Raw genomic sequence first — 13,135 nt, forward strand, 5'->3', positions numbered from 1 at the left:
ATGAGGCAGCACTATAAATTACAAGGTCAGGCAAAGAGGACGAGAAGTGGTGAGTGAAAAGGTAACTGATAAGAATGTGGTGTCCTAGAAGCCAAGCAAAGAAAGTGTTTCTAGAAGGAAAGAGTCAACAGCTGTGTTAAATGGTGCTAATAGGGCAAGTAAGATGAGGCTGAGAAATAACCATTAGGTTTATTAAAGTAAAGGTCACTGGCATACTCCCATAGCAGCCAGCCGCCAAAAAAAGAAAAAAATCACTGTTTATGCTGTATGAACAATTCATTGGAGTAGTAGAGACAAAAGCATATTGGACTGGGTCACAAGGGACTGGGAAGATATGAACACTTTTGAGAAGTTTTGCTAAGTACAGAAGCAGAGAAATGTAGCTACAGAGGTAGGTGAGATCAAGAGAGTTTTGTTTTAAAGATAGGACAATGTACAGCAGAGACAGAAATGTTGATTATGCAGGAAAGGGTAGAATTGTTGGAAAGATGTTCTAGAATAGGCAAAGGAGGGCGATCTAGTGCACAAGTGGAAAGGTTGGCCCTAAATAGGAGCAGGGTCAGTTTATAATAACAGAAGGGAAGGTAGATTATGGACACAGCAGGCACATGTAGTTGGGTAGATGTGGCAATGAGAGTTTGTGGAAGTTCTCTTCTGATTGTTTCTATGTTCTTTCTAAAGTAGGAAGCATAGTCATCATCTGGTATGAGAATGGGGGAGGAGAAGTTGGAGATTTGAAGGGAGAGGAGAAGGTATGAAATAGCCATCTAGAAGAAATGGAGAAGGAATGGACTAGGGAAATATAGTCAAATTGCCAGAGAACACTGAGGGCCCACTTAAAGTTAGTTTAAAATGAGACATCAACATGGTTGTATGTTTTTGTCCAACCACATCTACCGATGCACAATAATTATTTTGAATTTAATTGAATTGCTATGGAAGTCCAAGGGGAAGCCTCACCAAAAAAGTAACATTTGAACTGGCTCTTGAAGAATATACTGGATTTGCTATTTGGAGAGGAGGGGTAAGGACATTTCAGGTAAAGGCAGCAACATATGCAAAGGCCCAGAGGCATGGCAGAGCAGAGTATGTTCCTAGAAAATTTGAAAATCACTGTTGTAGGCTGTGTTCTACCAGTACTACAGTGTAGAGACTGTACGAGGTTAGATAGAAAGAACTTGCCTCATGGGGTTATTATAAAGATGAAATGAGCTCACTGAATGTTATTTCTGTACTTACTTTCAGATGCTCTTAATGCTCAGCAGTACAAAGTCCTCATTGGGAACCGGGAGTGGATGATTAGAAATGGTCTCATCATTAGTAACGACATAGATGATTTCATGACTGAACATGAGAGAAAAGGTCGGACTGCTGTACTGGTGGCAGTTGACGGTAAGGTTTTCCACTTAGTTATTATTTTATGTGTATTTTTGAGAAACTTCAGAAAAATTAGTTTTGAAAAAGGTAATTCAAAAGCAGCTTGAATGGAAAGTGAAAATGTTAGCAACACATGATTTTTACTGATTGATTAAAAATTCTCTTGTATCTGCCTAGCTTTATTTTATTTATTTATTTATTTTAGTATTTTTGTTTTTATTTATTTTTAGCCTATGTTTTAAATGAAAGCTAGTAAAGAATTGTTTTAAAGCCTAAAAATAACATAACATTAAATAATAGCAAAATAAGATAATATTCATAATCCTATCATCCCAACAGTGTCAGTTTTAATTGCATATATTCCATTCCTGGTTTTGTTGATTTATATTTACAAAATTATAGTAGTAGTACGTATACTATTTTTTAATGGGTACATTTTATTGCATGTAAATTTCACCTCAAAAGTTGAATAAAAATTTAAAATTCCTCTTACACATGCTATTTTATCATGCTTTATTTTACTTAATAATAAATATTTTCCTATGTTGCTATATAAACATCTTTGAAGCTTTAGGTGCTTTCTCTTGTTAAATTATTTCTTAGGGTAAATTTCTACTTGTGAGATTAATTACTCAACATTTATAATCCTTGTTAAGTAAGAAGGCAGTATCTTACTATGGCCTTTTTAGGTCCAGGAAGAAGCAGAGAATACCATTTTACTTTTGTTTTTTTAAAAGGAGTAAAATAAATACTTGCAGTAATTTTTTTCCCAGTATAAAATGCCAGTTTTGTCTCCATTCACACCCCCCCACACACACATTAAAAAGAAAAAAGTATTGGTTTTCAGTTTCATTTTCAGCCTTTAAATTAGCTAAAGTATTTGGGGCCATTGGCAAATACCTGTCTAAGGAAAGAAAAAATGTCTTTTAGTATCCAGTAAGATCTCTCTTTTCATTTTCCTATTACCACCTTCATTATTGGTAACCCCTACTTTACTCTGTGAAATTTTCGTAACCAAATATAGAGGTTTGTCACAGGGTTTGTGGCCTAAAGTCTGTGTGGGCTTAGAGATATTTTGAGTTAAGTCAAGTCCTGAATAACTTTACTTAAAATTCATTTCTTTCTGAAATTTTAAGTCAAAATATTATTCTGCTTTCACCGGATTCCAAACTCTCTTATTTTCTGCTTCTCCTAAATTAGATGAGCTTTGTGGCTTGATAGCCATTGCTGATACAGTGAAGCCTGAAGCAGAACTGGCTGTCCATATTCTGAAATCTATGGGCTTAGAAGTAGTTCTGATGACTGGAGACAACAGTAAAACAGCTAGATCTATTGCTTCTCAGGTAATTGGTTTACTTAATTGTTGGGGTGGGGGTATGTGGTAACTTCTAATGCTTTACACACATTTTATTTCTTGCCTTCAGATGCTAAGAAATTCACAGTACCTATTATTTTCATTACATTGAGTAGTCCTATCTGGTTCCTTAAGGAAGAATTAGCATGCTATGCTGGAAGGACTTTGGGCTTTGTGTGTTACTAGTCTAAGTAAAAAAGTATTTGCTTAGCTCATGGGATTCTTGAGTGACACTGTGCATCAGTTTCTGTTGATGCTTCCTTTTAAAAATGTTGCTCATATTCTACACCAGTGTTGCCAGCCTAAGCCGGGCTCTCGTGATCTCATGCCTGAAATACGGCAGTAGCTCCACACACGTCCCTCTCTAGTCCACCCTGAAAGCCATTGATGGAACCATTTTCTTAAGGCACCACCTTGATATGCCATTTTTCTGCTCCTGACTCCCACATTTGCCTTACCTCCAAAATTTTTCAATCTTTTCTACTTTGGAATGCCTTCTCCCCTCTTCTAGTAAATAACATGAGAAATATATGAATACACTCTTGCATAAAAAATACAGAAAGATATAAAGTAAAATGTTTGTCACCCTTTTCCCATGCTTCCTATCTCGTCCTAACCCCCTCCCCCCATTTTTCATATGCATGTATGTTCATATACAAATGCATAGTTCTGGTATTTTCAACATCAATTGGACCATTTTGTACAGATTGTTTAGTAGTTTGCTTTTTTTTTTTTTTAACATAACAATATGCCTTGGAGCTTTGTCCATGTCTGAACATATAAAGTTATTCTATTCTTTCTATACTGCTGCCTGAAAGTCCATGGTATGGATGTATAATAATTTATTTAATCATTGTCCTAATGATGGACATTTAGGCAGTTTTAAAAATTTAGTAGTTGCAAACAGGGCAATAATGACATCCTTGGATGTGTGTCTTTTTGTATATGTATAAGTCTGCTTAAAATGTAGCTAGAAGTGGAATTGCTAGACCAAATGATGTGCACACTTTAATAGATGCTGCCAAATGCCCTCCAAAAAAACAGTATAATTTACACATCCACGAACGGCGTGTGAGAGAGCTCATTTCTCCACATCCTTGCTATCACTGGATATTATCAGTCTTTTAAAATGTGGACATCTGGTGGTTGAAAAATGATGGTTCATTATTGCTTAGTTATGTTTCAGGTATTCAGTATCATTTCTTGAAACAAATTGAGTTTATTTTTCTCATGTAGGTTGGCATTTCTAAAGTTTTTGCAGAAGTTCTACCTTCCCACAAGGTTGCTAAAGTGAAGCAACTTCAAGAGGAGGGGAAACGGGTAGCAATGGTCGGAGATGGAATCAATGACTCCCCAGCTCTGGCAATGGCTAATGTTGGAATTGCCATTGGCACAGGCACAGATGTAGCCATTGAAGCAGCCGATGTGGTTTTAATAAGGGTAAGTCGTGTATTCTGATCTCTGAGGAGTGTGAGACTGCCCTACACCATCAGTGGTAGTGTCATAAAGTATATCTAGCACAACGATGCTGCCCTAATTCCCATGTTCCCAACCATCGAGACTGTGAGAATCTGGGGTGGCAGTATGGGAAGTCTTACTAGTTACTTCCTGACTTTCTCAACCCAGCTAAGCAAGTGATGAGAATTACAAGCCTCTGTTACATAAAAAATAAATTAAATTTAAAAAAAGAGTTACAAGGGCTGGCCCGGTGGCGCACTGCGCTAGTGCGCCGCTTGGGGAGTGCGGCGGCGCTCCCGCCGAGGGTTCGGATCCCACATACAGACCAGTTCCCGCTCACTGGCTGAGCGAGGCATGGGGGCAGCGCCGAGGGTTGCGGTCCCGTTGCCGGTCCCAGTCCGGTACGGGGGCGACACTGAGGGTTGCGACCCATTGCCGGGCACGAAAAAAAAAAAAAAAAAAAAAAAAAAAAAAAAAAAAGAGTTACAAGCTTCTGAAGGGAAGAATAAGATTTAGGAATGTATTTATAATAAAATTATCTTTGACAAATATTTGCTGAGATTTAATCCCTGTTCCAGCATACAACCCTAAAAGTGTTTTCAGAACCCTGAGAAAAATTTTCTGAAAATCATCTTCCAAAGCTGACTCTAGGTTTTAGCAATAGCTGAGATACATAGTTAATTCACATATTACTTGAAAGTGTACATAATCTTCAATATGCAGAGTATCAAATGCAAAAGTTACTAGTTAATTTAGCCTTTTACTAATATCATAAATATTTCTGTTCTCAGAATGATCTTCTGGATGTAGTGGCAAGTATTGACTTATCAAGGAAGACAGTCAAGAGGATTCGGATAAATTTTGTCTTTGCTCTAATTTATAATCTGGTTGGAATTCCCATAGCTGCTGGTATGTGACTTAACTAGTATGGCTTTTTCCACTGAAGTTATTAGAGACCTACCATATTGGAAGTTTCAGTTTTCTTATTATTAGCTTTGAGCTTAGTTTTTATATGTAGACTGCTGGTGTAGTGACAGGTAATGTTAAAATCAATAATTTTAATTTTCAGCAGTGTTCATGTATGAGCATCCTGCCGGGTTTCTTTTCTTTTTTTCTCCAACTTTATATTTATAAACTTACATAAACATTGGAAAAAATGGTACATTGGAAAATCTGTATACCCTTCACCTGAACTCACCAGTTGATAATATTCTGCCACGTTGTTCCATATACTTGCACACACATTTGTATCTACTTATGTAATCATTTTTTTTTTTTTTTGCTGAAGAGAAAAAATTTACCTTTAATCTCACTACCCAAACACAATCACTGTTAGTGTTCAGTATATCTCCTTCCAGTTTTTTTATTCTGCATCAGTTTTTGTCTTGTTAAGTAGTTGTGATTATAGCATACTGAGAATTTTCTGCTCTTCACTTAATATTCTATTATATTCAACAGGTATTTTTCTTAGGTTGATAGAGCAGATGAGAGAGATATTGAGCAAAGGAATATGACCAAGAAAAAGCAACTTAGAATTGTTGGGCTGGCCCGGTGGCGCATTCGGTAGAGTGCGGCGCTCCCGCCGAGGGTTCGGATCCCATATAGAGACCAGTCAGCTCACTGGTTGAGCGCGGTGCGGGCGTGACACCGAGGGTTGCGATCCCATTACCGGTCACAAAAAAAGACAAAAAGGAAAAAAAAAAAAAAGAAGAATTGTTGAATATGCATATGAGAATCTCCTGAATTTAGGGACATGGTAGGAGTTAGTAATGACAGAAGAGAAATAACTATCACTTTCTTCTTGTTCTCTCTGGCTTGAGAGCCAAAGAAAGACATGAAATGACATGAGAACAATTATAAAGCAGTTTATCAAGAAGGACACAGAGGCTGAGAGGACAAAAAATAAGAGAACAATCTAAGTCCCGTAAGATTAATTTGTGGAGCAAGTGATTTTTAAAAATTCTACAAGTAATATATGATTACTGTAGAAGAGATAGAAAAATACAAATAAGCACATTAAAAATTTAAAAGTACAATAAATCTATTTCATTCCCATCATATGAGCAATATTAAAATATATGCCCAAAACAAGTGTGGATGACTTTGTAGAACATGAACTCTGTACGCTATTGGTGGGATTGTAAGCTAGTATAGCCACTTTGGAGAACAACTGAGGAACATCCACCTAAAGTTGAAGATGTGCCCGTGTTACTACCCAGCAGTTTTACCCCTAGATATATAGCCTAGAGAGATTCTCAAACACAGGAACAGGGAGATAAGTACAAGAATATTCACAGTAACACTCTGTCAATGACAAATTGGCAACAAAATAAATTGCCATCAAGAGGATAAAATGCTGAAGAAATATCAAACAGAAATGATTTCTATGTATGTTTTAAAAACACATTGATAATCTGTTTAGTACTGTCTAACTAATCCAAACTTGTTTCCTAGGAGTTTTTATGCCCATTGGTTTGGTTTTGCAGCCCTGGATGGGATCCGCAGCAATGGCTGCTTCATCTGTTTCTGTAGTACTTTCTTCTCTCTTCCTTAAACTGTAAGTACAATGGCTTGCTCATGTTTGTGTTTCATATTCCTTTTATATCCATAGTTAGTCTTGGTAGGTTTTATTGTGTTGATCAATGATAAGCCCAAACGGTTCTTAGTAATAAGAATTATTGTTAGCTAATAATTAATAATAATTACCTATGTAATTCGCACTTCATGTAGTTTATGTATAGCAACCACAAGCACTCAGTGGGGTAAAATCTAGTACACTGGCTCTGAGAAGTAGGATTTCTGATCATGTGACTGACTCCACACAATTCATTTTGAGCTACTTTCCCCGCAGTGACCACCTTTGTGCATTTTATATCAGTTAAATCACCTGCTTTCATTTGTTCTGAGTAACAAGCATCTAGTCCACATTTGGTTATTTCAAACTAGTGTGTGTGTTTGCATGTATTCAGTTACAGAAAACCAAGTTATGAGAATTATGAAGTGCATGCCCGGAGCCAGATAGGACAGAAGAGTCCTTCAGAAATCAGCGTTCATGTTGGAATAGATGACACCTCAAGAAACTCTCCTAAATTGGGTTTGCTGGACCGGATTGTTAATTACAGCAGAGCCTCCATAAACTCACTGTTGTCTGATAAACGTTCCCTAAACAGTGTTGTTACCAGTGAACCTGACAAGCACTCCCTCCTGGTGGGAGACTTCAGGGAAGATGATGACACCGCATTGTAAAAGGCCGCTGAGAGCACTGCTAGTTTAACTTCTTATGCACTGACACAGTATTCATGAAGTCACCTTAGCTTTTCAAAATATTGTTGAAGAATTTTATGTTGGTCTTACGCTCTTATATTAGGGATTCTATTTGAGTTGCATTTGTCTAATGGCAAAAATATCTTTTTCCGGGCATCAGCTCTGAACCTAGCTTTATTTAAACTGAATTTCTTGTACTTTTTGTTTTCACTAGCAACAGATAAGGTAGAGCAGTGAGATTTACAACAAATCCTACAATTAGAAATTGCTGAATTGCTGCTAAGTGATAGATATTTTTTTTATTTGACCCCCCCCCCAAAAAAAAAGCCCAAAAAGAGGATAATTAAAAATTTAAAGATTTGAGAGCATGACCTTTGATCCTGTATCCCTGCCCCATTGGGGAGCAATGACTTTCAAATCATTGTATAAAGCATGTAGTTTTAGAAGGGAAACAGTTGAAACTGTTCAAAAATAGATGTGCCTTATTTATTGCAGGCTTTCTTTCCCCTCTGCTCTCCCCACATCCTTGTCCTTGCAGTTGCTTTCTTAGATGCTCCAGTGTGTCTTTTATCTTCTTTCGAGTGAGCCAAGTTTAGGTGGTTTTTCATTGATAAAAATAACTGGCAAAAACTTTTCCAATATCTTGTTCCCTTTTTTTTGTAGCTCAAAAGACATTAAGGGTCTGCAGGGTTCCCTGCCTCACATCTTTCCATTGCTGTAAAAAATATATTAATTCTTCCTTCAACCTCACTAACTCTGTGCTAGATTTCAATTCACTCCTGCTGAGTTGATCTGTAAGTTATTCTTAGTGCAGTCTATCAGTATCAGTCCAGAAACTTAACACTTTGAGTCTCTTCTACTCAAAAGATTTTCAGAGATTAACACTATCTTTAACATATATGGGTCATATAAAATTACCTGGATTCACTAAATTTGTCTTTTTTTGGATACAATACAATCACTTTGCTAATATAAATAATTTAATAATAGATTTTAACTATCTTTTAGTATTCCAGATAATCTCTCAAAATGATTTTAAAATAATGTTATTACACAAATCTGCCTTTACCAAAAAATACAGTAAATTGTAATACAGAAATTAGAATTTCCGTAAGTTATGATACCTTTTGGCCAAATATATACTTTTCTCTAGTTTAAAACATTTGCACTTGCCTAGTTTGTATGGTTGGCAAATTAAGGGGCTTGTTCCCTTTGCCACATGGATTTACAAATTCCCCTGTGAGTGTCTGGGAGCTAATACACTGGTCAGAGATCTGGTACTTGTATGACTATTTAAATTTCCTTGTTAATTGCAAGATGGATTTCATATGCAGAATATGTAAATGAAGAGAACTCATAAGTAAATTCCTAATATTTTGTTTCCATTGCCATAGGTAAAGCAGCTAGCACAATGCCTGGCACATAGGATTTGTACTCAGTGAATGTTAGTTATTTTCTCCCCTTGAGGTTGGTAATAAAAATAAAAAATCATTTTTATAGAACAGAGTCCAAAATCAGGTTGGGGTGGGGGATGAGGTTCTTTTTCTCCTAACCCCTGTCTATTTTATCCTTTGATACACACACACACACACACACACACACACACACACACGTTTACAACATTGTTCTGTGCTGTCTTTTCAGATCTGGAAAAGATCTAATTTCTATCTCAGCTAACTTAAAGAGAGAGCTGGAACTTGTGATCTTTTGATGAAGGTGCTATTAATCTAGAACGGCAAACTCATTTTAATGAAATATGAATGAGTCTGTATGCTTAGGCTCTTTTTTTAGACCAATGCCTATGCCATCTTCCATGCTTCTAGTCTGAGTTTTAATATTTGTTTCTTATTTTAATTCCAGTGGCCCAGCGTAACACAACTTGTTTCTTCTAGAAGAAACAGCTGATATGACAAATGTATAATAGATTTTTCTCACTTTAGAGCCAAATTGAAAAAAGAAACATGTCTCTCTCTCTCTCTCCCTCTCTCTCTAGCAATTGAACATAGCCAGTTACTATTTTTATTATTATGTGTCTGTTTGAGTTGTCCTCCTGCCCTCACGTGTGGGAGTAGCAGCTTATAGTCTGGGAATAATCAAGGATATAATTTCAGCTCTTACTACAAGAACAGAAAACATGCTGTTTAGAAAGAGTCCTGCTTTAAATATCTGTAGCCACATTTGAATTCTCTGCCACAAGTGTCTTTTGCAATCTTGAACTCCCATTAGCTTCAGAGAGAAGCTGTATTCATAGGAGAGAGGTGATTTATGGAAGGATCAAAAACATTGCTTGCAGTTAGTAACTAGCTTTAAGTAACTAGCTACTAGTGAGAACAAATTTTATAAATGTGTTTGTATGTGTATATGTTTATTCACATACATACACACACATATATATGTACACACATATTGATACACACATATAGAAGGAAGATGGTTTTTATTTGAATTTGATATTTGAATATTTGAAGTTCTTTATTTGTATTTCCTTTATCACTCTTCTGTATTCACTCAGCAACCATGCCCTGAGTCTTCAGATAACAAGGACATTGTGATATCCAGTACTGGTTCAGACTCAACCATGGGGCACCATTAACTTAAATATCCAAAGATGCCTTTTGAATTTCAAAGATTAAAATACAACTAGCTTATTTAGTATTGTAGTCTAAAGAAGTATGGTTGTCCCTTGTGAAAATAGAAATGTTATTTTTCCAACTTTAGTATCAACATTTTAGAATGTTAAATTTGATGCCTTGTGAGCAAATTTTATATTGTGCTTTAATTTTTTAAAAAATTCTTTATTCAGATGTACATGTTTAAAATAGCACCATAGATAAAATGTTTCCAGAAAATCATGCATATCTTTTCTGTACACAGCTTAAGATAAAAAATGTATGTTAGAAAATTTTTTCCATTATTTGTGGATCTTGCTTTAAAATAATTTTTCTTAATATTTATTTTACTCTATTTTGTTATTTGCTTTGGGTGAGGCATCTGGTTACTAGTTATTTTTAAAAGAATAAAGACATTTCTGGAATCACTCTCTTTGGGTTTTTGATTTGTTTTATTTCTTTTCTATATTTAAAGAACAAAAGTATTATTTTACCAAAATATAAAAAAATATATAGATTCATGTCAAATTATCCTATTTTTATACTAACTCTCTGCAGTTCCTCAATCTGGTCTGAATAACCAGATAATGGACAAAGCATGAATTCTTGTTCTTCAATAAAAAGAGCTTCTTTAATGGCATTGATAATAAATGCCTTTTGTAGCCAAAACCAGGCGTCTCAGCCTTATGTTTTTAGTTAAAGAGATGTTCAGCTAAACGTTGTTAAACATTGATTGGAACCCAAAACAGCAATGGACGATGTTGTGCAATATTCATCTACAGTGTCAAGATACTCAATAGTTTGTTTTTCCATAAGCATGCAATTGATCACATTTCTGCCAAGGATGTGCCTTCAACTTTATAATTATAGGGTTGTAAAAAAATTTTTTGTCAGTGTCTTTTTTGTTAAATCATCCAACCCCTTCTACCAGCAGTTCCAAACTATGGTTGTTGTGTTTTTAGTTTAGTTTTTTTTTTTTTTTTCTCAACTGTTAATCTACAATGGGACAGGATTGGAGACAGCACCATGCATTCAGTAAGGGTGAGAGGGAAGAAATCTATTTTCCTTCAGACTCTACTCCACCTACCATATAATTTAGAGAGGATGAGAAACAAAGGAATATAACTGTCCTCCTTTCCTTTGTAATCTCTAATACAGTACATTCTTGATAGAGTGTCTACCCCAAATGAGCTAAACAGAGAAAAGAGCTTTTCTTGCCTTTGTGGAGCCCTATAAGCGTATTTGAAGATCCTGCCCAAGATACATTCCCATACCAAACACTCCTTTGAGTTAAGGAAAAGGTTTTAAACTTATTTGTAAGGAAAAACTCATTTCCGTTTCCCCCCAAATCCTTGGGATTACCCAGGGTGATGAGATAGGATTGGAAATGGGAACATGAGTAAAAACCCGGAAATGTCCATTCAGCTGGCCACCCTCCCTTTTCTGTTGGTGTCCTGACTAACCTCAGAAGAGGATGTGCAGTGATAGCAACATCCCAGGTATATATACACGATGGACTACTACTCAGCCATACAAAAGAATGAAATTTTACCATTTGCAACAACATGGATGAGCCTGGAGAAAATTATGCTAAGTGAAATACCCAGGTACAGAAAGAGAAATACCACATGTTCTCACCCATAAGTGGGAACTGAATCCATAAATAAATGAACAATAAAAAGAGGCAGAAAAAAACCCCAACAATCACTGTCATACATTGAACTTTTAGAAAACAAAGTGGAGAAGGGGAGGGAGGGGAAGAGGGAGGGCGGCTAATGAGGAATTGGTCAACGGACACAAGGAATGATTGTGTATTGTAATGATGAATAAGCTAACTATCCTGATCTAACCACCAATTGTGTTGCACACAATTATTGAAAATCAACGTTGTAGCCCACATGTATGTATAATAAAAAATAATAATAAAAAAAGTGAACAAAAAACCTTCCAGATCCACAAAACAAAACAACAAATCATAAACTTTCCTGTTGAGGAATGCTTGCTAGGTTAAGGCATTGAAAGCCCTGCTAGAATTCAAATAGAGACAAAAGAAATAGAGCTGCCTCTTTCACAAATTTGACTAGGGCCAGTCAGCCCTTCTTGCTTAACAGCTTCATCTTCATAGGTGTGAACACTAGTTGCAGAAATGAATTGCAAGTGACAGACTAAAGGCAAGGCTCTTGAGGGCAAGGTGTAAGTGAAGTTGTTAGTAGAAAGAGGGTCTCATGCAGTTTAAGAAGTCTGAAAACTTCCATACAGTCATTCCTCTCTCTGGAAGAGTTTGAAATAGGCTTAGTAGTCCTTGGCATACTGTACCTATTGCCCTCAAGTAACCCCAAGCCTTTCATTGTCAGTACCCTCTCCTGCTCCCCAAGCCTGGTTTATAAACTGAAGTGCTGCCATTACTTCAGAATTACTTGCTTGACCTCACCCAGTCAAAACTCCAGTTTTTTCATTGCGGTTATTATTGCCAAGTATAGGACAAAAACTGAAAAACTCAATTCATCCTAAAGTGCTAATGACATTTAGATCTTGACAGAGGTATTTGCAATAATTGGAAAGGAGTGCTTTCCAATACAAATGACTTTATAACTATTGAAATGAAAAACATAGGCCATTATGGAAGAGGTTATTTGGGGGCAAGTAGACCCCAGGATCAGCTCTCCTAAGCTGTTCTTCTTTGCAGCTTTTTGCTTTTTACCTTCTACTTTTGTATCCATGATTTCTTTAATGCCACCACATCCCCATAGTGATGGAAAGAACATCAATTTTGGAGTCCACCAGACCTATTTGCAAAACACGAATTCTGAGTGGGCGGAAGAGGAAGAAAGGTCACAAGTTTTGTTTTAGAGATAATTTTGATATATTAGGTATTCAGGAGGAGATGTCAAGTTGGTAACTGAATATATGAAATTCAATTTCAGGGAAAATGTCTAGGCTGAAATGGTAAATTTGGGTGTTTCAAAAATGCAAAACTTTTCAATTTAAATAGGTGAGATTTTATTTCTCATATGCCAAAACACTTTCTGATATCTTTTGTTATCCTCACAAAAAATAATCCTTATCATCTGCA

General features: G+C 36.1%; 1 protein-coding gene across 2 annotated transcripts in view; it reads left to right on the forward strand.

Moving 5' to 3' along the window:
- The window catches only part of ATP7A (ATPase, Cu++ transporting, alpha polypeptide), a 72,846-nt gene extending 62,990 nt beyond the window's left edge, over nucleotides 1–9,856 (forward strand). For both annotated transcript variants that reach the window (XM_008584297.1, XM_008584298.1), the window contains 6 exons: nucleotides 1,246–1,392; nucleotides 2,578–2,720; nucleotides 3,968–4,171; nucleotides 4,981–5,098; nucleotides 6,644–6,746; nucleotides 7,159–9,856. In XM_008584297.1, the coding sequence (XP_008582519.1) occupies nucleotides 1,246–1,392; nucleotides 2,578–2,720; nucleotides 3,968–4,171; nucleotides 4,981–5,098; nucleotides 6,644–6,746; nucleotides 7,159–7,435 (992 nt within the window). In that variant the 3' untranslated portion in view covers nucleotides 7,436–9,856. The remainder of the gene's footprint in view (nucleotides 1–1,245; nucleotides 1,393–2,577; nucleotides 2,721–3,967; nucleotides 4,172–4,980; nucleotides 5,099–6,643; nucleotides 6,747–7,158) is intronic.
- Nucleotides 9,857–13,135: the final 3,279 nt, after the last annotated feature.

The sequence above is a fragment of the Galeopterus variegatus genome, unplaced genomic scaffold (assembly GCF_000696425.1).
Source record: "Galeopterus variegatus unplaced genomic scaffold, G_variegatus-3.0.2 Scaffold3212, whole genome shotgun sequence".
NCBI classification, from domain to species: domain Eukaryota; kingdom Metazoa; phylum Chordata; class Mammalia; order Dermoptera; family Cynocephalidae; genus Galeopterus; species Galeopterus variegatus.